The sequence below is a fragment of the Thalassophryne amazonica genome, chromosome 19, assembly GCF_902500255.1.
Source record: "Thalassophryne amazonica chromosome 19, fThaAma1.1, whole genome shotgun sequence".
NCBI classification, from domain to species: domain Eukaryota; kingdom Metazoa; phylum Chordata; class Actinopteri; order Batrachoidiformes; family Batrachoididae; genus Thalassophryne; species Thalassophryne amazonica.
This window is the reverse complement of record NC_047121.1, coordinates 43,338,797-43,365,731: the sequence shown is the minus strand read 5'-3', so window position 1 is coordinate 43,365,731 and position 26,935 is coordinate 43,338,797. Positions and strand designations below refer to the sequence as shown.

The 26,935-nt window shown below is 41.3% G+C and overlaps 1 protein-coding gene across 3 annotated transcripts; it reads right to left on the bottom strand.

The window, feature by feature from the left end:
- Nucleotides 1-835: 835 nt before the first annotated feature.
- On the bottom strand, nucleotides 836-26,230 carry usp40 (ubiquitin specific peptidase 40). 3 transcript variants are annotated; one of them, XR_004566741.1, is made up of 32 exons: nucleotides 25,656-26,230; nucleotides 24,467-24,534; nucleotides 24,252-24,365; nucleotides 23,336-23,500; nucleotides 22,972-23,118; nucleotides 22,627-22,770; nucleotides 22,373-22,501; nucleotides 21,906-22,019; nucleotides 21,715-21,822; nucleotides 21,411-21,605; nucleotides 21,130-21,265; nucleotides 19,292-19,373; nucleotides 11,704-11,878; nucleotides 10,095-10,179; nucleotides 9,941-10,011; nucleotides 9,443-9,843; nucleotides 9,207-9,357; nucleotides 9,030-9,090; nucleotides 8,183-8,236; nucleotides 7,868-7,956; nucleotides 7,574-7,660; nucleotides 7,459-7,495; nucleotides 6,795-6,859; nucleotides 5,704-5,778; nucleotides 5,376-5,617; nucleotides 3,976-4,089; nucleotides 3,776-3,841; nucleotides 3,425-3,635; nucleotides 2,360-2,455; nucleotides 2,194-2,288; nucleotides 1,267-1,972; nucleotides 836-1,234 (listed from the first exon to the last, which is right to left on the bottom strand). XR_004566741.1 is itself a non-coding variant. In XM_034194964.1 (31 exons), the coding sequence occupies exons 1-31, from the start codon at nucleotides 25,846-25,848 to the stop codon at nucleotides 1,867-1,869; spliced, it is 3,876 nt and encodes a 1,291-aa protein (XP_034050855.1). In that variant the 5' UTR covers nucleotides 25,849-26,230; the 3' UTR covers nucleotides 836-1,866. The 3 variants fall into 3 exon arrangements, 2 of the variants coding, with proteins under 2 accessions (XP_034050855.1, XP_034050856.1); XM_034194964.1 differs by having other exon boundaries at nucleotides 836-1,972; XM_034194965.1 differs by having other exon boundaries at nucleotides 836-1,972; nucleotides 3,976-4,094; nucleotides 5,381-5,617.
- Nucleotides 26,231-26,935: the final 705 nt, after the last annotated feature.

The window sequence follows — 26,935 nt, the reverse complement described above, 5'->3', positions numbered from 1 at the left end:
AGGTTTTCTACACTAGAGGGCAACATTGCAACAACTCAGTATGCATAACAAAAAAAAAAAAAGATAGATAGATAGAAAAGATAGATAGATTCTGTATCCAAGTCACTCTGTGAAAACAACAGCTTACTACGGTCGTTTTTACTATGGTATAACTTTATTGTTTACAGATTTTGTGCAGATGTAACATAAAAGAGACTTATGTCACAACACAGTAATCACTCATCACAAAAACTACATATCAAAAACTAAGAAATAAATGCAGTTGCAAAATCTATTGTCAGTTTTCCGACATTTACTTAAAAAAAACGTTTACCAATTTCTTTTTGGAAAACTTCTTGGCACCAATTTAGTCCAGGTTACAAAATTTTCTTCTCCAAAACAAACAATTTTTTTATACAAACATTTTGTAGCTTTTCCCAAATTATCTAAAGAATATTTGACTCCCTGAAGTTTGCAAAAAAAAAAAAAAAAAAAATGGATTACTTCATTACGAAATAAACAGAAAATATGGTATCTTTACTGATGTAAACTGTATCTGATCAGGAAGCAGCAGAATGTTATTTTACAGTATATTTCTGTGTATCTTCGTTAAGGATTATATGTTTACATCTCTGAATGTGAAATGACTACAGTAACTGTCCAGATATCTGCTTTCATTGGGAACACATTATAAATTGAAACTTTGATGGAGGTTTGATTATGTCTATTACAGACGATAGTTCCTCAAACTCCTCATGAATAGAAATTAACTTGAAACTGCAACATTTAACCCTGCTGTGGTTTTGATATCTCATAACCAAAAAACAAAGACTGTGTGGTGCCGTCCAAATTATTACCTCCACAAATGATGTAACACATTTGCTGGAGTACATTTGTCTGTTGGATTGTCAAATTTATTTCAAAACTGCGATTAACTCCCTGACAGAGCTGAACCTGGCCTGAAAGTGAGAACATAAACTTCAGATAAAGCAGTAGTCCATTTTGGGCATTTGCAGATGCACGCCCTCTAGGGAGTGCCGTTCTGGTTTAATGATGGGTCACAGGAAGCAAAGGCATTTTGAGAAAAGGAGAAATACAAATGATGGTAAGAACAAAGAGAGAGAGTGAGGTAGGGAGGGGCAGAGCTGCGCCGACGCTGCTCCACATTAAGGCCGACCTCTCTTCTTTTTCCATCCTACATCTGGCCCATATACAAAACCCACAAATCTGATTTATTTACAGAGCACAGAGATGACTAGATTATAAAAAGGAGAGCCCCAACAATACGCTAAAACAGGGCCAAATGAGGGCTGAACACTGGAGCTACTGTAGTGGATTTAAAATACAAGCCAAATATTAAAAAACACTAACTGGTGTATGTATATATATATATATATATATATAAAAAGTTTGCGCATGACACTTGGCAACAATTCTGTTGTATAACAACCTGCTATAATAGTACACAAAACAGGAATTCTGGCTGCAATTACGGATCCATGTTCAAAATATTAATTTCTAAAGATCAAAGTGTCTGAGGATCCTTTAGTCAAATGAATTGAAATGAAAGGGTAAATGAAGATAAAACACAGGGTACAGTATGTGTGAAGGCTGTGTGGTTGTGTAGTCACATGTTACTTAGACATATACATTCTATAGTTACATGAAAAGGTCAGTGCTGGAATTCCTAAACTTGCTCTGCCACAAGCATCTCATAAAAATCAGAAAACATCTACATCTGAACCATCTGGACAAATTATATTCATCAAGAAAAAAAAATGGCACAAAATTGATGTCAAGTGTTTTATGTTTTCAACGTGGCATCGGATTGTGTGTTTTTTTGGGGGGGGGGGGGGGGTTTGTTTGGTGTGTGTGTGGTCATCTGTGCTATCTAAATGTTCCAATACTGATAGACAGCGCCACCTCTGGCTTCCTGGACTTGGCTTTTCCCAGCTTCTTCACTGGGCCAGCCTCCTGAGCATCGCTGCAGCCTCTAACAATAAGCAAACAAATACACTTTAGAGTTCAAAAACTAGCTACACATTGTAGTTTTTAAAAGTACAACTCACTGACCAAGGCCAAGAGCACACCAAAAAATTCACTTTAGTAGAAATATTTATTTTGTCTCAGCCATTAGTTCAGAAAGTAAAACATGCAATTACCATAACATAAAAAACATTTAAAAAGTAATCTGTGATTGCACAGAAGTCCCACCCTTTCCGGCCCTGCTCTGCCTGTTCTCTGAGCCGCTGTTGTCCAAGCTCATCCTCCAGAGTGCAGAAGTCCTTATTGTTGTCAATCAAAAGGTTCTGTAAAAGGAAATATCACATTCACATAACTGAAGCAATCATTTACCCCCCCACCCCCTTCTTTCCAGTACCTTGATGCCAATTGTGTCACCATCTTTGAGGTGGAAAGGTACAGACAGAAGTGATTCAGACTTTTTCTTCTTTTTCCTTTTGGAAATCTGCTGGATCTGAAAAATAAGTAACATATTATGCATCAAGGTCGCATGTCAATGAATGAGATAATGCAATGCAAATATTTTGTGCTAAATTTCATCACGTTATAATAATCCTATAAAATGCCAACAAGCACTGTTTGTACTAATACATGTTCTGTGCTGACCACAGACTTTAAAAATTAAATTTATAATGTGCTATGGATGGAGCATCATGCAGGTGACAAAACAGCATGATTGCTTCATTTTCACATAGACTCCAGAACAATGTTTGAAATACAGGCATTTTAAGGGTTTTGAAGTGTTTGGAAGCAGTATTTTGAGGTAGCCATCACTGCTTTGCCATTCCAATGAACAGTATTGGCACTATCCCCAGCCAGACAGTCTATCTTTTGCTTAATTCTGGTTTTACTTTACTTTCTTATGACTTGCATATTTTGCAGAGGTGGGATACATCACCATCAAGTCACGAATCAGCAACTACCAAGTCATAATGACCACCAATTGTTTGCAAGCTGACTTGAGACTTGCAGATTGATGACTTGAGAATGACTTTGTCCCACCTCCGATTATTTTGTCCCATGTTTTCCATGTACTGGGCATCATGTTTCTCACCACAGTTGTTAGTTTAATTCATTAGCAGATGCTGACATGAAGGATGGAGCAAACCAACACAGACGACTGACTCAGTGTGTTTCAGCAGGTGGCAGGTCAACTACATGCAAGTAAAACAACTGTTCCTAATTTTCCATAATCCATTCAGCAGGTGGCAGACATATCTACAGGATATGACAGACAAAGTTGCCTTTGAACTGATATATCACCATACACAAATCATGTCATCTTTTTGAGATATAAATGCGTCTCACAGGGTTTGCTGTCCAAGCCCTACAGCTACCAAAGCAGGGAATAAAACTCATCAAGTCAAATGCACAAAGTGCATCTTGAGTGCCACAACAAAGTAATTGTTTCTTATTTTCTTACCCAGTTGGAGATTTCTTCCCAGGTGTGCTTTTCTGGCTGGTGTTTGGCGACGAGCATAGAGTCCACTGGGAGGCCATAGTGCGCGGCTAAACAACTGCGTAGCGAGTGGGGAGAGGACTCATGGGACGTATCCCAAACCAGCTCTTCTGCAGGATAATAAGATCTCTCCCCTGGCACACCCATCTGAACATTTAGTAACACATCTTTTGGACTGAATTAAAAAAAAAAAAAAAAAGATATTGGAAAAGAAGAAACTTATCTCACTGCAAGATCACTGTGCATATAACAGTATGATGCTACAATATACTTTAACACCAAAAATAACCAGAAATGAGCAATGCCAAGCTTTACCCAAGATCTTCCTCCTTCAGCAGCTGCTGCACACAGAGTTCTGTGCCGCTGGTGAGCTTCAACTTCCTGAGCAGGAGGAAATAATAATAATAATAAAAAAACAAAAATCAGCAAAATGACTCAAACCTATTATCTGCAATGAAGCTGGTGTTCATTAATGACGTTTATAAAAATGAATAAAGTCAGAGCGGCGTTCCTGCCTGAGTGTGAGTTGATGTCCTCTGATGATGCGGGTCAGCCTCCGTCCCTCCAGCTGCCACAAACGCAAGAACGCAGCAGCTGGAAAACACACATCCTGAAGAGCAGGAAGGGTCGACACCTGACACACATTTAGACGAGGAAGAAGAGATAATTAGGAGAGAAAAGCTTTATAGTTCCACCCCTTTTAAGCAGATCTTCACAATTAAATTATTACCATCTTGGACTGAACACATCTTTTCCACCAAATCTGGTACAAAACTTTGGTTTGTTGATGTAATTCTACTAACAATGCTAACAAACCATCAAACAGATTTTGGCAATTGGGGGGGGTGTCTTTCTGCCATGTCACATGCCATACAAAAAGAAATAAAACATTGACATAACATGCTAAAAATTGCACCACTGGAACAACGCACATCCCCGTTCATTTTAACTTGAGAAGTGTTTGTTCCACAACTCCTCCCAGGTCCTTTCCCAGAATTCCACCAAACTTTGTATGTGGATGAACGTGAAACACCAGCGGTGAGCTTAAAGACTTGGTTTTGATAAAGGTCAAGGTCATTGGAGTCAAAGGGCAAAATCTTGATTTTCACTTGCATTGTGAGGGAGTGTCAGCTTTGACATTTTGGTCATGTGGTGCATTTCCTCAAGCGTAGTCCAGCATATAAGTGCCTGAGCACTGAGAACCGCAGTGGCTGGAGAACGCCATGGGGACGCCCACGCTTCACCTTGCTGCAGTAGATGGATATTTTCAAGATGTGGGGATGGACCGGTTCTCTGCCTGGGTGGTTGCCATCCTCAAGGTTGTTCCGTGGTGTTGTGGATGCAGCGAAGCACAGCACCAGTCCATTCTCCCAAACTTGATTCTGTTGTCCATCAAACTTGTTACACATATGGAGGTGGGTTCCAGAACTGCCCAGGCGAGATCAAATTTGCCAAAGGTCAGCCATTGAGGTCAAGGTCATATCTGCCCGTTTGTTAGCCTCAACGCTCCTTTATATGACTCATAATAAATTTGGCATGTCAATTAAAGTTGACCCAAAACTTGCCCTGAAATAACTAATTTTGGCAAAAGTCAAGGAATTTGATTTTCAACCTGATTTGGACCAAATGTGGCACGCACCTATGTGGAGTCCAGAATTACCCTGAGAAGTCATTTGGGTAAAGGTAAGTGGAAAATGGTAGACTGCCATAGCCCTGAGCATCTTCACACCATGACATTGGCTACTATTACCTAGTTGTAGTAAACTAACTGAAAGAACTGGGGGGTATGTGTGCAGACACAGTAAATTATGAAGAATAAAACAAAAACAGATTTCAGATGGTTTAATTTCTGACCACTGATGACTTCCTCATGAATACAAATCACCTTCTCTTATGGAATGCATTCATAAGGTGTACTACCTGAGTCTTGAGTTCCTCCAGTGTGGCTTCATCTGATATCTCCACTTGTCCTACACTTCTGGGTTCAGTCACACTGCCACCAAATGAAGCGAATGACTGACTGCACACATCTCCAGCAGTCACAGTCTCCACCTTCTGCTTCTCATCAGGACCGTTATGAAGATAGACTGTCTCTGTGGAAGCTGGTGGATTGTTTCTGGGATCCAGATACAGCCACACAAGCAGCTTGAGAAAACCCTGACAGAAAAAAGATGCAAATGACTACCATGAAAATAAAAATCAACAGGTATCAGACTTCAGCCAAAAGCGAAGCAAGTAAACACCTTTGGAGGAAGTCGTCCTTCTGTGATGACCAACGTCTCTCCTTGGCTGATGTTCAGATCGGATAGAAAAGCATCCTGAGGACAGAAAGACATTAATGTGCTAGTTAACCTGATCACTAATTTTGGAAAAAAGCCATGTTGGTTTATCCGAAACATTTTAAAATTAAAAGATTGCATAAATATTTAGCTGCATAGGAAAGCACTTCTAAAGTGAAATCCTGTTAGCCTTTAAAAAAAAAAAAAAAAAAAAAAATCTAGAACACAGCTGACAAAATTTGGATTTTTTTTTTTTTAAAGCTGTCCACCATAATATAACAGAGCTGAGATCAAATAAAGAATGTGAGCTTCAAGTGCTGATTTTGAGGTCTAACAGTGCTCTGCAGATATTGGCTAATTAGCTCATTAATATTTATGATCATCCCAGCCACACTGCTCAGAAGAACAAGCTGTTCTTTAGACACTATTGTGTAAACAAACGAGAGCAATTTTTACCCCACTGATGTTCAACTTTAACATGAGAAATTTAAAAACCCAAGACCTCAGTTTCCTGCCAAAGATACTGAGGGGCATACAAATGTATATGTCAAGTTTTTTCTTCTGGCTGCTCCTGTTGATTTGGGATTGCCACAGCAGATTATCTATCTCTAATCAGATTTTGATGATCTGCACGTTTTACACTGGATGGGCCCCTTGAGACAACTCTACATTAACAAGGAGAAAGAACTTTGACACAGGAAAAACTACACACAGAAAAGTACAGAAGAGCCAGCCTGGTAGATACTGTAAATATACAGTGTCACTGTCCAAACCTTAAAGGACCTGATTTCATGAATGGGTACAGCAGATGTTGCACAGTTTGGACAGAGAGGTGAGCCTGAAATAGTCTGGGCATGTGTGGAGGAGTGATGTGGCACACATCAGTTAAAGGATGAGGATGACAGAGCTACCAAGCTGGTTCATGAATACAATGAAAGAGGAAGAAGGATAGGACAGGGTGAGACGGAGACAATCTGCTGTAGCGACCCCAAAGAGGAGCAGCTGAAAGAGAAGTTCATTTAAGGATGACGCAAGATGCACAGTCCAAAACTCACTTCGTCTACTAGTGGCTCCCCAACCTCTTCACACCAGTCAAGCCTCCTCAAGTGCCAACTGTTGCCTGGAACCACATTTTAAGAAAGTTAACAAAAAAAAAAAAAAGGTGAGCTTTGATAACCGCTAATCTGTTAACTGAAAATTTAAGAGCGATAAAACTAAACTAATAAAACCTTTAATTCAAGTGCAAACTTTTATTATCATTGTCATTAAATGAATTTAGCTTTGGCCTGTTTTTTTTTTGGCTCTAAAACCCTGAAAAAAGGTAAACATGGAAGGTCCCAAAAAAGGTTTAGCGTGCCAAGACCAGTTGATGAGATGTACACCTCAGTTAAATCAACAAATGAAATTACAAAGCTTCCATTCAACAGTTTGCTCAGTGCAGAAAGCCACAAAACCTGTGATAATGGCTCGCTAATGGTGTCAAAGTTATCTTAAACGCTAATCCACTAACAAAAAAGTTAGCGTCACTAATTAGCTGTTAGCGGAACTGTGCCCACTAATAAATAAATGCATTTAGAGAGATTTTTGATTCTCAGTTTTAATTGTACACAGCCTAAATCATTTTCACAGAGATTATCCAGAAATATGACAATGCTGGTTGACCAAAAGTTGGTGCTGTCCAGTAAAAAAGTTAATAAAACAAGTGCTGTGGGGTTTTACCTTCAAGTGCAACAGCATCTAACATTGCTTTTAGACACTGAAAAAAATAAAATAAAATATTAAATACACAGAATCCATATTTTACAACTTTCGCAAATTAATAATTTTCCCTCACCTCTTTTACAGTACACGTCTTTTCCACAATTATGTCCATTTCCATGCCAGCAGAGGGCGCTGTGCCCACAGAGAGGTGCAAGAAAAGCTGAAATTCAGAGACACCAAGGTGTAAACAGCTCTTAGCCACGTTTATATATCATCTGGCACACCTGCTTAAAAATTAGGGGTTGTCGCACAAATATTAATTCTAACATCACTTTTATCTTTGGTTTTGTAGTTCTTTAAGCTACTTTTCTCTTGTGCAGCTGCAAGATCAAAGGACTTATTGAAGATTTAAAATAAAAAGGCACACCTGTGATGTCTTGGGGGCATTCCCAGGACAGAGAATCAGTGTTGTCATGAGTCGCACCCCTGCATCTCGAACACTTAACTCCTCACACACTGTCAAGCAAAGAAGGGCACAAAAACACATTTGCACTTAGGAAACACTGACTTTAAAGATGGGTGACGTAATAAAATATTACAAACAGCAGCATTCCTTTCAACATTTAACAAGGGGATACTCTAGAGGAATTTAGCTTAACATTTAGGTTAAATTATGAGGGGGTTTTCCACGAGTAATGAGAACCATTAAAAAAAATCTTCCCCCTGGGAAAAAGTACGGTACCTGGAGGAAGGCGTTTCCCAGTGCAGTCCACCTGTCTTAAACAGCACTGTTCACCTAGCAGTGACACAAAGAACAATTCCTTTAAGAGTGTACACAGTCAAACACATTTGGTTAAAATCTCCATCGCAGCTATATTATTACAAACAAAAACAAAGTTCACAAACACATTAGCTGTTCCAAAAATGTCCCAGTCAAACTGTGGTCCATGAAGATAAAGCATTTAAATTTATCAGGATGTAAGGTATTACAAATTAGGGGTTGACTGATTATCGGCCTGACCAATATTCAGCATTTTAGTGGATATCGGTCGATATGCCAATATGACAGTTGCAGGGATTAAAGAAAAAAATCTAACTGAAAAAATTTTTCATGCATAGATCAAACTGTTCACCATATCTCTTTTCTATCTAGAGCTTTTACTTAATTCAACACCAATTAAAATCTCAGGCCTGTAGCCAGGATCTGAAATTGGGGGGGGGGGTCAAAATGCACTTTTGTTGGTAAGGGGTCTGAGGGCCACTGAAGGCCACCAGAAAATATTAGTCAGTTCTCCCATCAGAGGGCCCAGGGCTCTCCATGCAAAATTCTGGGCCGATGCCCGAGCATGACCAATATCATGTACGTTGACATGCCAATTTCAATAAAATGTCTAATTTCATCATAAATAACTCACCTGATTGTGTCCATTTTTTGTTATTTTCTCATTCATTAAATGTATTTCATGTAATTTAATTTAAGGTGGGCGTTTAACCAACTTTCTTCAAAAAAAAGGGTGGTGGGCTGATGCTTGGCCCTGACGGACACAGTGAAGGGATTGCACGTTATTCCTGAGCACAGAGTATCTTGCCTGACAACTGCTCCTGAAGTTGCAGCTCCTCAATAGCTCTCTGTTTCACCTCACACAGCAGCTGGTGGGAGAACAGAATAATAACCACAATCAGTTTGAAGAAAGTAAAGTTATAATGCTACAATGGAGCAACCAGGCAGAATAAGAACATAGAGGGGAGGTAAATAATACACTGACCATATTCCCTGTGGCTGGAACCTTTATTTTCCTTATCTGCCCCTCAGACTCCTGTTCTCCAGTTCCTCTGTGTGGCTGAAACTCCACCTGAAGCCAGCGGCAGTCAGACGGTGTTGTCACCGTGACAACATCTCCATTTAGAGTGAACATGCTAAATAAAGTGGAAGTAGTTGTGAAAGTCATACGCAGAGGCACCAGTGTGTAAGGACGTGGGAGGGGGGAGGACATTGACTTACCTGCTTCCAAAAGAATGAGGCTCCAGCACCAGCAGAGCGTCCCCGTCTTTAAGCGACAGTTCTTTTAAGGTGCGCTGCATGTCATCAGGGGGGAACACCTTCCATCCGCTTGAACCTCCTCCCTCCTGCTCTCCTCTTGTGCCACCCCTATGCTCCTGGCAAAGCAGACTCTCCTTTGGCTGGCCCAAGGCATCTCTCACCTCCCCGAGAGTCACACCACCTGCAAATCCTCTCGCCTCCCTTTTAAGCCCCGGCCCTCCATTTTCAATCTCCCTAGTAACTTCTTCACATCCGACCCGCCCCTTCACCTCATGCTCCTCATCTTCCCCTAAGAAGGGGCGGACTACGGTGAGCAGCACAGGCTCCCACTCAGCTCCAGTTAGGACAGGTGTGCCACACACCTGGAATAATGAGTACCAGGACAGTAGAATTAGGACACTGACAAGGGAGCATGTTTGTTCAAACAAAGCATTTTTGGAAACATGATGCTGCACTTACATCTTTGCCGTTCCACACAAATAGGTCAGAGTCTGTAAAGACGCCTGCACTGTACAGGGACAGAGTATCATCTGGAAAGAGTGGCGCAAACAAAACAAAGAAATATATTCAAATCTTATCTTCTCCTGTTGAGGAAATGTGCTGAGAGTCTAACCTGTAAGAGTACTGTAGAGATGTAGGCCTGCTGGATGACTTCTGGCCACACTCAGTGCCATATCCCCCTCCCATAGTTCCTGCATCTGAACACACCAGTTGATGTTAAATACACAACTTATTTCCATTTTTAAGTTCAGGATTTCAAAACAGTCCCTTACTAGGTGGGTTTACATTAACCTTCAAATCACACAATTTGAAATAGTGAATTGAAAATACGCTTGACGAAAAAGTGAATTTTGAGAAAACTTGAGACATTCATCACGAAATGCCCCGCGCACAGTACTATTTTCCATGTAAAGTGCAGTAATATGTACATGTGTGGGGTAAGTATTTGGTTGAATCCTCATGTGTTTGATGTAAACTGGGATACACAGTGGAAAAATTGGAAAAACTGACATTACATTTATTTAGAGGATGTGGCCAACAGTGACCATAAAAAGTCGGTAGCCTTCGAACAAATGCAACTATTGGCAATTTTTTAAAAGTAGGTCAAGGTCATCGGCCTTCGAACCCATGTGAAGTACTCGTCCAAGGCAAATACCCACCAAATATGAAGTTTTTGCAAGCAATAGGTGCCGAGGTACATTGCAGTGAACAAATTTCAGGCGAAGTATTTGACAGTTGTGACCATTGGTGACCTTGAAAAGTAGGCCAAGGTCACCTGCCTTCAAACCCATGCGAAGTTGTCCTCCAAAGCACGTACCCACCAAATATGAAGTTTCTGTGAGCAATGAGTGCCGAGCATTGTTGTGGCAAAGGATTTGACAGTTGTGACCACTGGTGACCTTCAGAAGTAGGTCAAGGTCACTGGCCTTAAAACCCATGCAAAGTACTCCTCCAAAGCATGTACCCACCAACTATGAAGTTTCTGCGAGCAATAGGTGCCAAGCTACGTTACGGCGAATGAATTGCGGCTGGACAGACAACCCGGATGCTATATGCCCCGCCTCACAGCGCAAGTACTGCGCGGGGCATTAAAAGAAAAAAGAAAAAACTCAAAATATCAGGCCATTCAAAAAAAAAAAGCCATAAGTCACAAAACTCAAATGGAATTTTTTTTCTACAACTTTTTCTCATTATTAGAAGTGACATGACATTCTAAAATACATGGCATGGTACATGCAGACAGAGCACTTATTAAACCTTATAAGACATTACAGCAAGACTGAATATGAAAAACACTAATTGCAATACTGAGAGAATGTACCCAGCCGTCGCCATGGCTACTGGGATTACAGTGCTGGTACTTTGCTATCGTGTTTTGTTCACATTCTGACAATATTGCTTCATATGTGTGGGTTTCCTCCGGGCACTCCAGCTTCCTCCCACAATCAAAAACATGCTTATTTAGGGTCTGTTCCTTTCTCTGCTCTTAATCAAGGCAGTGACTGTAAATCTGGAGTTGGTCCCTGGGCACCGGACTGTGGCTGCCCACTCCTCCTAGTGGTTGGATTGTGTCTAATGAATTAGGATGGGTTAAAGGCAGAGAACAAATTTTGTTGTATGCATGTATGTATATGTACAATGACAATAAAAGCTATATTATTATTAACATCTTCTGCACAAATCTGTAATAGAAACCCAGCTAGTGTTGGTAAATGTGTTACCTGGTAGATGAATAATCGCAGGTCTCCCACAGTCTTCCTGCGGTCAAAGGTGAGGGTGATTATGTTCCCATTGTGCTCTTGGCTAGCAGGCCGAAGGGCTCCATTTTCGACCTTGTAACAGGGGGCCAGGTGCAGCCGTAACTCCACAGAGTTGTTGCTGGCTTCAAACTTCTCACTGCAACACAAACAATGTTGACACAGGCTGAATTAATTTTGGGAAACAGAGACCCTTTTCTTTATAAATAAATGTGCGCAGTGAGCTCACTTTTGAGACAAACTGAGATGCCACTTAAAGCCGGCCACTCACTACACGATATGCTGCATGCGTGCCCTTCCAATGTAACACAGAAGTGTACTACATAAGAAACGCACAATAATAAACACAGAAATTGAAACACAGCTGTGTTTGGATTTTTTTTTTAATTATTGTTATTGATTAATTTATACTGTCTGTGCTGGTATTTGCTGTTGGAAGTATGCGTATGTATACATTTTACTTTTGTGGTAAAAGGGGTGGGCATTTATAAGCTTTTGCTTCTGCCCACTCCCTTTCGGTCACATATGTTCACTGTTAAATTGTCATTTATGAGTTTTTGTTATTGCTGAGTGTCCCGAATAAATTCATTCATAAATACATTTAATAGTGCCTCTGTCTGTCTGCTTGTAATAACATCTATGCAACACTATCCAATGCACATGATGATGTACCATATTTTCTGGAGTATAAGTCACACATACAAGTTACATACAAGTTGGACAAGTCATATACAACCCCTGGCAAAAATTATGGAATCACCGGCCTTGGAGAATGTTCATTCTGTTGTTTAATTTTGTAGAAAAAAAACAGATCACAGACATGACACAAAACTAAAGTCATTTCAAATGGCAACTTTCTGGCTTTAAGAAACACTATAAGAAATCAAGAAAAAAAGATTGCGGCAGTCAGTAACTGTTACCTTTTTAGACCAAGCAGAGGAAAAAAATATGGACTCACTCAATTCTGAGGAATAAATTATGGAATGACCCTGTAACTTTCCATCCCCATTTCCAACACCTGCATCAAATCACATCTGCTCGTTGACATTAACCCTATGTCATGAAATTGACCCTATGTGTCTTTTTGCAAGGAATGTTTTCACAGTTTTTGCTCTATGGCAAGATGCATTATCTTCTTGAAAAATGATTTCATCATCCTTAAACATCAGAAAAGTGTCCAAAATATCAACGTAAACTTGTGCATTTATTGATGATGTATGCAGCCCCATATCATCAATGACTGTGGAAATTTACATGTTGTCTTCAGGCAGTCATCTTTATAAATCTCATTGGAACAGCACCAAACAAAAGTTCCAGCATCATCACCTTGCCCAATGCAGATTCGAGATTCATCACTGAATATGACTTTCATCCAGTCATCCACAGTCCACGATTGCTTTTCTTTAGCCCATTGTTACCTTGTTTTTTTCTGTTTAGCTGTTACTGATGGCTTTCGTTTAGCTTTTCTGTATGTAAATCCCATTTCCTTTAGGCGGTGTCTTACAGTTCGGTCACAGACGTTGACTCCAGTTTCCTCCCATTCGTTCCTCATTTGTTTTGTTGTGCATTTTCGATTTTTGAGACATATTGCTTTAAGTTTTCTGTCTTGACGCTTTGATGTCTTCCTTGGTCTACCAGTATGTTTGCCTTTAACAACCTTCCCATGTTGTTTGTATTTGGTCCAGAGTTTAGACACAGCTGACTGTGAACAACCAACATCTTTTGCAACACTGCGTGATGATTTACCCTCTTTTAAGAGTTTGATAATCCTCTCCTTTGTTTCAACTGACATCTCTCGTGTTGGAGCCATGATTCATGTCAGTCCACTTGGTGCAACAGCTCTCCAAGGTGTGATCACTCCTTTTTAGATGCAGACTAACAAGCAGATGTGATTTGATGCAGGTGTTAGTTTTGGGGATGAAAATTTACAGGGTGATTCCATAATTTATTCCTCAGAATTGAGTGAGTCCATATTTTTTTCCTCTGCTTGGTCTAAAAAAGTAACCGTTACTGACTGCCACAATCTTTTTTTCTTGATTTCTTATAGTGTTTCTTAAAGCCAGAAAGTTGCCATTTGAAATGACTTTAGTTTTGTGTCATGTCTGTGATCTGCTTTTTTTCTACAAAATTAAACAACTGAATGAACATCCTCCGAGGCCGGTGATTCCATAATTTTTGCCAGGGGTTGTACACTCAACAAAAATATAAATGCAACACTTTTGGTTTTGCTCCCATTTTGTATGAGATGAACTCAAAGATCTAAAACTTTTTCCACATACACAATATCACCATTTCCCTCAAATATTGTTCACAAACCAGTCTAAATCTGTGATAGTGAGCACTTCTCCTTTGCTGAGATAATCCATCCCACCTCACAGGTGTGCCATATCAAGATGCTGATTAGACACCATGATTAGTGCACAGGTGTGCCTTGGACTGTCCACAATAAAAGGCCACTCTGAAAGGTGCAGTTTTGTTTTATTGGGGGGGATACCAGTCAGTATCTGGTGTGACCACCATATGCCTCATGCAGTGCAACACATTTCCTTCGCATAGAGTTGATCAGGTTGTCAATTGTGGCCTGTGGAATGTTGGTCCACTCCCCTTCAATGGCTGTGCGAAGTTGCTGGATATTGGCAGGAACTGGTACACGCTGTCGTATACGCCGGTCCAGAGCATCCCAAACATGCTCAATGGGTGACATGTCCGGTGAGTATGCCGGCCATGCAAGAACTGGGACATTTTCAGCTTCCCAGAATTGTGTCCAGATCCTTGCAACAAGGGGCCGTGCATTATCCTGCTGCAACATGAGGTGATGTTCTTGGATGTATGGCACAACAATGGGCCTCAGGATCTCGTCACGGTATCTCTGTGCATTCAAAATGCCATCAATAAAACGCACCTGTGTTCTTCGTCCATAACAGACGCCTGCCCATACCATAACCCCACCGCCACCATGGGCCACTCGATTCACAACATTGACATCAGAAAACCGCTCACCCACACGATGCCACACACGCTGTCTGCCATCTGCCCTGAACAGTGTGAACTGGGATTCATCCGTGAAGAGAACACCTCTCCAACGTGCCAAATGCCAGCGAATGTGAGCATTTGCCCACTCAAGTCGGTTACGACGACGAACTGGAGTCAGGTCGAGACCCCGATGAGGACGACGAGCATGCAGATGAGACGGTTTCTGACAGTTTGTGCAGAAATTCTTTGGTTATGCGAACCGATTGTTTCAGCAGCTGTCCGAGTGGCTGGTCTCAGACGATCTTGGAGGTGAACATGCTGGATGTGGAGGTCCTGGGCTGGTGTGGTTACACATGGTCTGCGGTTGTGAGGCTGGTTGGATGTACTGCCAAATTCTCTGAAACGCCTTTGGAGACGGCTTATGGTAGAGAAATGAACATTCAATACACGAGCAACAGCTCTGGTTGACATTCCTGCTGTCAGCATGCCAATTGCACACTCCCTCAAATCTTGCGACATCTGTGGCATTGTGCTGTGTAGGGCTGTCACAATTATTACAATATTCGTCAATCGCGATTATTTTTCATATTCGCGATTATTTTTCATATTCGCGATTACCGTGAATTATTTATTTTATCCACAAAGCATAAAACGACTCCGAATCATTGTGCTGCAGCCTCGCTCTCGTCTTAAGGCAGGACAATAACATGGAGGCTGACGGCCGATTAAAACAGTGCCGTCTTCTTCAAAAGCCGTCTAAAATGCGGAGCTGTCTGTGTGTGTGTCTGTACCTGTGTGTGTGTGTGCGCGCGCGGAGTTAAGAGGCTGCAGACTGCGAGGGAGGGGGTGGGTGAGGGAGATTCCTGAATGCAGGCGCGACACGTTCAGTGCGCAGAGAGCGCGGAGCAGAGAAAGGATTTTAACCCGAGTGAACATGTTAAGAAAACGAAAACGTGAAGCTGCCTTTACTTCTCTCTGAACTTTCTCTAAAGGTGTGATTCTGCCGTTACCGTCCTATTCACACTATGTGCGCATCGTATGCTGAATTTATGAGATCATGAGATGAAATAAACAAATATCTTTAAAAACATTTAAAAAATGAGAATATATGAATGAACTGAGCCACAAAAAAAAACAATGTTCAGACGCACAGATCACAAAAAGCCGGTGAGAACTCTGAACTTTAACAGCTGTTATTTTCCAAAGGTATTTATTTGTTCAATCTTGAGGTTAATGCAGTGTTTAAGCACAAAACGTGACTGATGAGGAGAAACAATTTCAGAAATGCAACAGAAACAACCACAAATCAGAAAAAGTTGGGACTGTATGTAAAATGAAGATAAAATAAAAATGTTGCACCATTCCCAGTTTCTCCACTCACAGAAGCCAAACATTCTTCCAGAGTTGTGTAATTATACTACAATAGTAGAATATAAAGAAGGGGGAAAAAATAGACAATATATTCGTCAATCGCAATTATTTGTCTGACAATTGTCTCCAGAAATTCCTAATTGTGACAGCCCTAGTGCTGTGTGATAAAACTGCACCTTTCAGAATGGCCTTTTATTGTGGGCAGTCTAAGGCACACCTGTGCACTAATCATGGTGTCTAATCAGCATCTTGATATGGCACACCTGTGAGGTGGGATGGATTATCTCAGCAAAGGATAAGTGCTCACTATCACAGATTTAGACTGGTTTGTGAACAATATTTGAGGGAAATGGTGATATTGTGTGTGTAGAAAAAGTTTTAGATCTTTGAGTTCATCTCATACAAAATGGGAGCAAAACCATATAAAATGCCTTCTGAAGAGTAAAAAAACAAAACAGAATTCACACCTTTTATGTGTACGTGCACCTCACTTTTCAACAATTTGCCTGGGGGTGATTTTAACAACAGACAGGAGGTCAGTGTTGCACGTGTGCACACCATAGCATGTGCTGTTATTTAACAAAAGGACTTTTGAGCTGCAAAAATGAGCAAGACTGACAAACATGATGCACAACATATTGAATGTTATTTGGTGCACTTTGGACAACAGAAAATGTCATACACGGATGTAGAACAGTGAATTTTGCAGAGAGCCCCCAGTTTCTCAGTTTGTGGTGTGTGCCATTAAGTCAAGTCAACTGTTAATTTTGTAATGGATACACAGACATACTGAGAATTGAAATTCCATTACTCTCAGTCTCCCAGACAATACAGAGTAACAAAACACAGTAGTAGACTATAAAAAGAATATATAAATACGCTAGGACAGTAGAATGTGGTCAGTGAGGTACCTGGTGGTAGCAATATCTTTTGTGCAAATTGAGCAGTGATTCAACATTGATGAGTTTCTTCAAACTACACTCAACAAAAATATAAACGCAACACTTTTGGTTTTGCTCCCATTTTGTATGAGATGAACTCAAAGATCTAAAACTTTTTCCACATACACAATATCACCATTTCCCTCAAATATTGTTCACAAACCAGGCTAAATCTGTGACAGTGAGCACTTCTCCTTTGCTGAGATAATCCATCCCACCTCACAGATGTGCCATATCAAGATGCTGATTAGACACCATGATTAGTGCACAGGTGTGCCTTAGACTGTCCACAATAAAAGGCCACTCTGAAAGGTGCAGTTTTATCACACAACACAATGCCACAGATGTCGCAAGATTTGAGGGAGCGTGCAATTGGCATGCTGACAGCAGGAATGTCAACCAGAGCTGTTGCTCGTGTATTGAATGTTCATTTCTCTACCATAAGCCGTCTCCAAAGGCGTTTCAGAGAATTTGGCAGTACATCCAACCAGCCTCACAACCGCAGACCACGTGTAACCACACCAGCCCAGGACCTCCACATCCAGCATGTTCACCTCCAAGATCGTCTGAGACCAGCCACTCGGACAGCTGCTGAAACAATCGGTTTGCATAACCAAAGAATTTCTGCATAAACTGTCAGAAACCGTCTCAGGAAAGCTCATCTGCATGCTTGTCGTCCTTATCGGGGTCTCAACCTGACTCCAGTTCGTCGTCGTAACCGACTTGAGTGGGCAAATGCTCACCTTCGCTGGCGTTTGGCACGTTGGAGAGGTGTTCTCTTCACGGATGAATCCCGGTTCACACTGTCCAGGGAAGATGGCAGACAGCGTGTGTGGCGTCGTGTGGGTGAGCGGTTTTCTGATGTCAATGTTGTGGATCGAGTGGCCCATGGTGGCGGTGGGGTTATGGTATGGGCAGGCGTCTGTTATGGAGGAAGAACACAGGTGCATTTTATTGATGGCACAGAGATACCGTGACGAGATCCTGAGGCCCATTGTTGTGCCATACATCTAAGAACATCACCTCATGTTGCAGCAGGATAATGCACGGCCCCATGTTGCAAGGATCTGTACACAATTCTTGGAAGCTGAAAATGTCCCAGTTCTTGCATGGCCGGCATACTCACCAGACATGTCACCCATTGAGCATGTTTGGGATGCTCTGGACCGGCATATACGACAGCGTGTACCAGTTCCTGCCAATATCCACCAACTTCGCACAGCCATTGAAGAGGAGTGGACCAACATTCCACAGGCCACAATTGACAACCTGATCAACTCTATGCGAAGGAGATGTGTTGCACTGCATGAGACAAATGGTGGTCACACCAGATACTGACTGGTATCCCCCCCCAATAAAACAAAACTGCACCTTTCAGAGTGGCCTTTTATTGTGGGCAGTCTAAGGCACACCTGTGCACTAATCATGGTGTCTAATCAGCATCTTGATATGGCACACCTGTGAGGTGGGATGGATTATCTCAGCAAAGGAGAAGTGCTCACTATCACAGATTTAGACTGGTTTGTGAACAATATTTGAGGGAAATGGTGATATTGTGTATGTGGAAAAAGTTTTAGATCTTTGAGTTCATCTCATACAAAATGGGAGCAAAACCAAAAGTGTTGCGTTTATATTTTTGTTGAGTGTAATTTAAAGTGCAAGTAGTGCATAAGCAGTCCTTGGAGATAAGACTTTTAAATTAACAAAAACAATCAAGATAGACAAATAAATGGATGATGGACAACATATTAGAAATTAACTGACATAAATGGATAAGGATGCCTGACCAACAGCACTGGAAATAATAAAAATGTGTACATTTGACTTTTTTTTTTTTTTATTCAGCTCTTTAATTTGGGATTTTTGTGCATTGTCGTAGTGTACTTTTATCGTTGGGAGATTCTTTTGTTTATTGTATTGATTCCTGGGAACGCCTTACATAAACACATTTATTATTATTATTATTGAAGAACAAAATTTTTGGTACACAAAACTGACATATATACCAGAAAAAAGGTAATACGGGAAATACTGCACCCGTCACATCGCAGACATTTTGCACATGCTCAATCTGCTGCATGGTGGTCTCATCGCACCAAGATGCACATTTTTAACACAGGTGCTGTGCCCAAGGTGAAACAGCTATAATCCAGGCAACACAGACATTTGTATTGCATCATTGTGTAGTGAGTGGCAGATTTATCACTCAGACACTATATTAAATGGGAAAACATAGAATAGGTGAATGTGTGCATTTGTTTCTTTACCGCAACTGCTGCAATCTGCTGTTCTCCTCCTGAGCCATTTGAATGAGATGAGGAGGAACTTTATAGAGGGGGTTGTTCAGAGCTATAAATGCATTTTTTTAACAGTGATAATCTCCATTAGTACATAAACACTGGTTATCTAAATAATGCTTGTCCATGCTTTTCTATCATAGTCAGAGAGAATGTACATGCATTACCGTCTCAAGGGCCCCTTCACATATAGTGCAAAGTGTGGTCGAAGTTCGCGCAAAGTGTGCATGAAGCAGGAATCGTGTGCAAAATGGCTAAAATCGTCCCTGCCTCAAACACCTCATACACCTGTTGCTACAACTATTTGCGCACACCAGCGGTTGAAAGAGAGTGTGCACTGTGCGAGGCCATCGATCCCTCTCGCGGCAGGTGGTGGCCAAATTCCAGGTGACACGCATGATCATCCAACACCGCTCACATGGCACTTAGAAAATATGTGGCCATTCAGACTCTTGGCACGACAACAGTCAGCAAACAATCACTGTTGTACTCTCAATGAAATTTGTCTAAGTTCCCCACGAGTGTGGCTTTGGTGTGTGCGCTGAACTGACAGGAAGTGTGGCCGCTGACAGAAGCAGCTGTGGAGATCTGTCGATCTGGACATCCCAGCTGGACAACACGTACTGTGTTGGACAGACATGAACGAACAACTGCCCACTGTGACGCGCGTGTGTCTGTTTGCTGTCATCACATGAACATAAATGAAAACATATATCGATGTGGCGATATATGCTGTGGGCTGCAGAGCGCATGCGACAGGGTACTCCCAGGCTGAAACAGACCGTCAAATCAGAATACACAGCGGGTGATCTGACTTTCACGTCACCCACGTGAGCTCTGTTCCATATGACACAATGTCAGTTCTGGCGCGGCATCCACTAGACACGCGTCAGGCAGGACACACGTCAGCAGATGTTGACATGAGAAGAGCGAACTGCTTCTCATTCATGTCATTTCATGACTGTATGTCTGTGACCATGGGTCATCTACAGAGGAACAGATGGATCATATTTGTATTGCCCGCTTGATAAGAGGGATTAAATATAAAATGCTGGGGGGTTTTTTGTTTGTTTTTTAAATATGTCCATGTCTTTGTTGATTTCAGGCATTTTCACTGCACCGTTTACAGGCCAGTGACGGAGCTCAGTGGTAAAGTTTCGGGCTGGCAATCAGTAAAATGTAGGTATGAATCCCGTGGGTGGTATGTTTTTTTATTATTATTATTCCACATCAGCTGTGCGATCTGGTTCGACAGGTACCAGCTGTTTTTAATTTAATCCACATCAGCAGCGCGATGTGGTTCCACAGGTACCAGGTAGTTTTTCTTTACTCAACATAAGCAGCACAATGTGGTTCCACGGGTACCAGCTGGTTTTTATTTTGTAATTATTCCACATCAACGGCACGATGTGGTGCCTCTCGCACTGCGTTCTTGCTCAAAAGACACCGTCGCATACACGACCCCTCGCACCGGGATCATGCACGCCTGCCCATCGGCACAATGTTTCATGGTGCACTAATTCAAACTGTTTCGCACTGTTTCGCCGTATTCTACCAAACTTTGCATTATGTGTGAAGGGGCCTTAAAACTGGTTTGGTGTCCATCATAAACATAGAAAGCATTGTAATTATGTAACTCCAAGAAATCAACTTATAGCATTTCTAAAGTTATAAAAACTGTCAATATTCATTTCAATAAATGATTAACTTAAATTTACAAAATTTAAACACTAATATTTGCTTTTATTTTTCCAGTTTCCTTCCATTCGTTCTGACTAGTAGGAAGACACATTTTTACAAAACATCACCTTCACTCGGCCTGTGCAGCTGTGTTTTTCTGTAGAACAACATGTACGCGCTCTCTTTACCCTGGAACTGCTTCTCTATGTCAGACTCCCTGATGGAGGTCACCTTGGAGTCATTGAGGTCAAACCAATGGCTACCCTTCAAAAGAACAAGAATCCACAAAATGACAGTCACTGATGTCCTAATTAAATATTGACCAAGGCTCAAAAATAAACTAGAATGATGCAAGGATAGTCTTCTAATGTAAAAACCACTGGCTGCTCCTAAAATATGACTGGAGTACCTCGGGTTCAGGAGCCCTGGCTGGCCCTGGCTGTTCTTCACCAGATCCTGAGGCTAGGAGTTCTGAAGTATCAGTATTAGCAGTCTGCTCTTCTACGCTGGAAAATTCATTCATCTGGCTTGGTGGGTTTGCCTTCAGTGCTACTCGGGTACCATTGCACACCAACATGAAAACATCACTGTGCGACTGCAGGAACTATGTCAAAGCAAAGATTTTTGCAAAAACAAGGATTTTCACATAATATGAAGAAAATGAACCACAAAAACCCAAAATAAGTGGTACAGGAAAAAATGTAACCACACACCTTGCCTATTGGACCATAATGCTTTCTGAACTTTTTGCTCCAGGACGATCCAATTTTATCCATCAGTTTCTGTCCGAGCTGGTCCAACAGAACACTCTTCGATGGGTCCTGGTGGATCGGTATTTAACAACCCTGAATAATAAAGGAACCAAATGCAAACAAAGGACTATTTGGATTTGCTGCTTTTATACCTGGGCAATAACAGAAGTGAGGACAGACAAAGGATCATCTTCTTGTAGCTTTGGTTTCCACAAATTGACCTCCTGCTTGGCTTTCGTCTGAGCCTTAGACTTGCAGTCATCCTCCTGGCAAACACACGCAGATATACTGTCCTTCCCATTGCACATGTCCACAATTTAATTTATATTTTATTTCTTGCTATGTAGACAGTAATGCACAGAAGAAAATATGTTAAAATAAATTACACAGAATTGTATGCATCCCATCCCTATTCAGGGAGGGAATATTTCAGGGGTGCCTTTTTTCTTGTGAATACATTATTCATTTTGCTGTTTTTTTGTGTGTTTTGGTTAGCTTTTTGATCACTACAAGAACTGTTGACATCATAAACTTTAAAATGACTAACAAGCACTTATTCTAATCATCTACAACTGTAATTTGCTTTCCTTTGCTCTTTTTCTCATTTGCCCTTGCTTACCGGTGGCTCCCATTGGCCGAGCTGGTCAATATCCCGTATATAAACATGATAGTGGCCGCCGTAGCAGCCGCCCTTGTGGATGATTACAGAGAAGAGTTCATAGGCATAATCAGAATCCTCTCCATCTGTCTGTTGGTGTAAAAACATGACAATTCAATTTCTGACACTTCTTAAAATCCTTCTAGAAAACAGTCTGGAAATAAAACCAAGCCACAAACAACACAGAGGACAGCTTGTTACAATTTGTTCAGTACCTGTTCACAAAATGGTCGCAGGTTGATGGTGAGGGGAAAACTGTAGCGTCCTGTCTCCTTGTACCGCTCGCATTTGTCAAAATCAAAGCTGAACCTCAGCAATGAAATAGTCATGAATGGAGGAAGTTCCTTCAACTTGGCAGACTGAATAAAAGCGAGGAGAGGTGGGTGACAAACAGCAGGAGACCATTTTGTTGCACTCATCCTTTAAGCTAACATGTTGAATTTTCATTATTTTTTAATATAACTGATGGAGTGCTATAAAATATATTCAAAGGAAAGAAAAGAATGGAAGCTTTTTGAGCCTTCTTATTGTGTTAAGACAATCTGATGAATGGGACAGACCTTGGCAGCAGTGACAAGGTTATCACACTGTGCACAGCGGTACAAGTTGTTGCCTTCAAACAACTCTTCTTCGACAAACATGTCCCACAAAGCCCCTTCCAAACTGGCCACGCCACAGACACACACCGTCAAGTCCAGGAAGTCCTCCTACATAAGACACAAACACAAACTTACCAGTGGGAGTGAAATTTATTCCAACAACTCCTGCAGTTTGAGACACTCACAATTTAACAGTTCACGAATTCAATACATTATTTGACCTAATTACCATCTCCTCTTGGCTCTCCTAATTAATAAGCATAAAAAAATTAAAACATGACTGCCTGCATAATGATGAGTCTGACGCTGCACAATGGGCACACACCTGTCTCTGACTGATGTTACCACACTCCTTGCAGACAATGCTGTTGACAATGGTCCCATGGTACAGATGGCGGATAAACGCACTTCCACTGGTATCCACAAGAGAGTGCTCCAGAGCACTGAAAAGAATCCTGTTCAGTTCCTGCACATCATGCTGATTCGTGCCCTGAGAAATTGTAACAAGAAATGGTTCAGTCCACTAAATAACATAAAGACGGGACACACTGCTGAAGGAACAGAGGTTAGGACGTAAACCACAACCGTTACTGTATGTCTCCACCACCTCTTTCATTGCACAATAAAAGTTAAAAAGTCTTAAAACTATAAATTAAAGAGAAACTACAGAAAGGTATAGCCACTCTTACACCCTGCCCCCTACATAGTATCTGCCCCTCACCTTGGGCTCAGGTTACAGTTTCCATTTTGCTGGCATCATGTTCCCTATCCTGTGGCATTACTGATACATCCTGTTCTCTCTGAGTGCTTAAAGCTCTTGTGCAGATACTGCAACACTGTATCAGGACGAAACAGAATTTAACCATTGTGCAGCCACCATCACTTTCATACTTACAGCATGTTTGATGTAAACCAATTGCAGTATATCCATTATATATCCTAACATAAGTGGATGGTAACACTTAACTGTAACTTAAGCCTCTCTTTCTCCTACAAATCCACTGTTCCAGCTTTATCTCCACATATGATACCTACACTCAGGGACTGAATGAGACAGGGTGCACTTCACAACTAGAGTGGAGACCTTCATACAGTAAATGCTGTCAATTACTAATTTAAACTAGCGTAGTGGTTAACAGAGGCGAAATTACAAAGAGTCTGTCACTGTCCAAATACTTATGGACCTGACTGTATATTCTACTTGGTAAATATCTGGATGCTATTCTGCTGCTCCTACAAACCTCTCTGCTGTTCCATCCAAAGCTGCCAGTAAGATCAGCAGTGGAAGCACTTTGCTGGTCCACGAGAAGCAGATGAGCAAACAGTCTTTGGAGCTCCAACGGGATGACTCTGACCTGAGAACAAGAAAGAATTACAATTTGTCCCACAAACAAACAAACAAACAAAAAAAAAAAGCTAAATAAAATGCACATTACATATGTTCTGCAATACTCACTTTGGCCCCTGGCTTCTCTTTGTCTTCTAGACACCCTAGTTCTTCTGGCCCCAGACTAAACAGCTCCTCTAAACAAATGTACACCAAACAAATAAATAATCAACCTCTGATTATCTAGTTTAAGGAGAAAAATATATACAGGTGAGCCCCGTTAACTCATACACAAGCAAGTCATGATTCGGCTTTACTCACGGTCAAGTTGTGGACCCCGAAAATTCAGACTACTGTAGAAAAGTCAATTTTGAGGTAACCATTTTTGGGAGGAATCGTCAGTGCAGACGATTCTGGACAGTTATTCTTTCTTTCTCCTCCGGCTGCTCCTCATCAGCATGAGGGAGGACGATTCTGTGCAGGCGCATGTGTGGCAGGGAGCCAGCCCAATCTGAACTGGCAATAAGGATCTAAAGAGTCACCTCCAAAAACTTCAAATTGTCAGGAATCTTCCACACTGACGAAACTCAGTGCTGACACACTGCAGCCGAAGGAGGGAAATAAAAGATTCTGAACCCACTCCAAATGTAGAAATCATCATGCAGAATCGTGCGCACTGACAAACCCCTCATCTCTGACATGCAGCAGCCAGAGGAGGAAAAAAGATCCTGAACCCACTCCAAATGAAGAAATCACGCTTCATGTGATCGAAACTATAAGATGACTAAGTTTTTTTGGTCAAACTTTTAACTCACAGTACCTGTTTAGCATAGATTTTGATTCAGGCTTCTTTAATATGGAGATGTTCTTGTATTCACTCATTTGTATGTATACTTCGACATGGCTTAAAAGACATGCCTATTTAGGGTCTTCTACTTTCTTTGCCCCTGACCAAGGCAGTCTCTCTGCATCTGGACCAGTGGTTTTCAAACTAAATCTACCAGTGAGAAGACAGAGTTTGGAGTTTTCTGACAAGGCCATCACTGTAAGGTCAATGTCATATCAGAGGTTATCGCCTGAAGTGTCCATATCTCTGGAACAAGAACAGATACTGAAATGTGTTTTTCTGCATCGACATTTGCTCTCATGGGGCTAGCAAACGCATCAACCCTTTGATATCAAGCAAAATCAAAATATTAGCTGGTGGTGGTGAGGCACTGCAATCGTCTGGACGCCGTCTGCACAAGCTGGTGAGCATGGACAAACCCACTCATCTATAGTTTTGTGTTGCTAGCACAGGGAAAGCATGTGACCTTACCTCTGAACTCTGGGGTGAACAGGAGAGTCTGGAGGAGAGAATTGAGGTAGCAGGTGCCTCCCTGGTTCTTGAGACCACACAGACTGCTTCTTCCTCGCGAAGGAGGTGGCTCTTCTCCTTTAGCAACTCTTCCCCTGGAAGGGATGGAAGAAAAACCTTCCTCCTGTTCTTCTTTGAAGAGATTCCCAAACATGGTTTCCTGTGACTTTTCTTCAGTTAGGTCAGAACTCAGCCTTGCTGTAATTTGTGTGCGTCAGTGCCCTCTTGCTATCTCATCTTTGTCTTGCCAAGTTCTCTGTTGATAATAGTCGGACTGACTCTGAAATAAGAAGACCTGACGGGGCTAAACATAGCTAATAACAGTTAGCTTAGCAGGCTAACTAATGCTACTGGGTCACAGTGCGAATCTCAGTGTACGGACTCCAGAAGCGCTAATCTTGCTTTTTCACCAGAGGGACATTTGGTTTCGTTTTACCTCCCTTCGCAGCCTTCTAACGCATCTGTAGTCAAAAATGTAAGAAAAGTAAATAAATGCACCGTCGGAGAACTGTAAGCAGCCATGTTTCTCCCAGACAGAAACGTGAGCGGTGCACTATGGTACTTGTAGTTTTCTGATGTGGTTCGGGTCTTTTCTTGAGGTATCCTGGGATTTGTAGTGTTGTAGTCATTTTTTCCCCCTTTTAATTAATGTTTATTGAGCTTGACAAAAATGTGCCCAGGGCCATGCGTGCAGGCTTGTATTCGTGTCAAAGAACGAAACAGCTGTCTGATTAACTGTGAAATTACTTGGAATGAAAACTTTTATGCTTTTGATCCTGCAGGGTACATATTTGCGCAGCCTTATCCAAAATTAATATACAGTAACTGAAGTTATTTCCACACAGCGATGCATAATTACTTAGCTTTAACAGCTGAAGCCCTGTTTATTATAATTTACTGCCACATTTTGATTTATGTCATTCATGTTGTCACAGGTAACACAGGAAAAGAATAGTTTTGTGCGATGTAGTATTTCACACTCCATCTACACGCCAGATAATAAAGAAAATTGCTACTGAGGTTATATCGTAACACTTTTCTGCTGGTTAAAATTAAAATAATTTATTTATTTGTTTGTATGTCAAAAAGTATTTTGAAACCTCACTGTTCTGGCATAACGTGGGTTGATAATGGATGTCCTAGATAAGGTGTGATAGCTGATCTCAGGAGAAAAACCAGAGCACAGTATCATAGGACTTATAAAATGGTTGTTAGGAAAGAGGGTGACATCAAGTGTGATA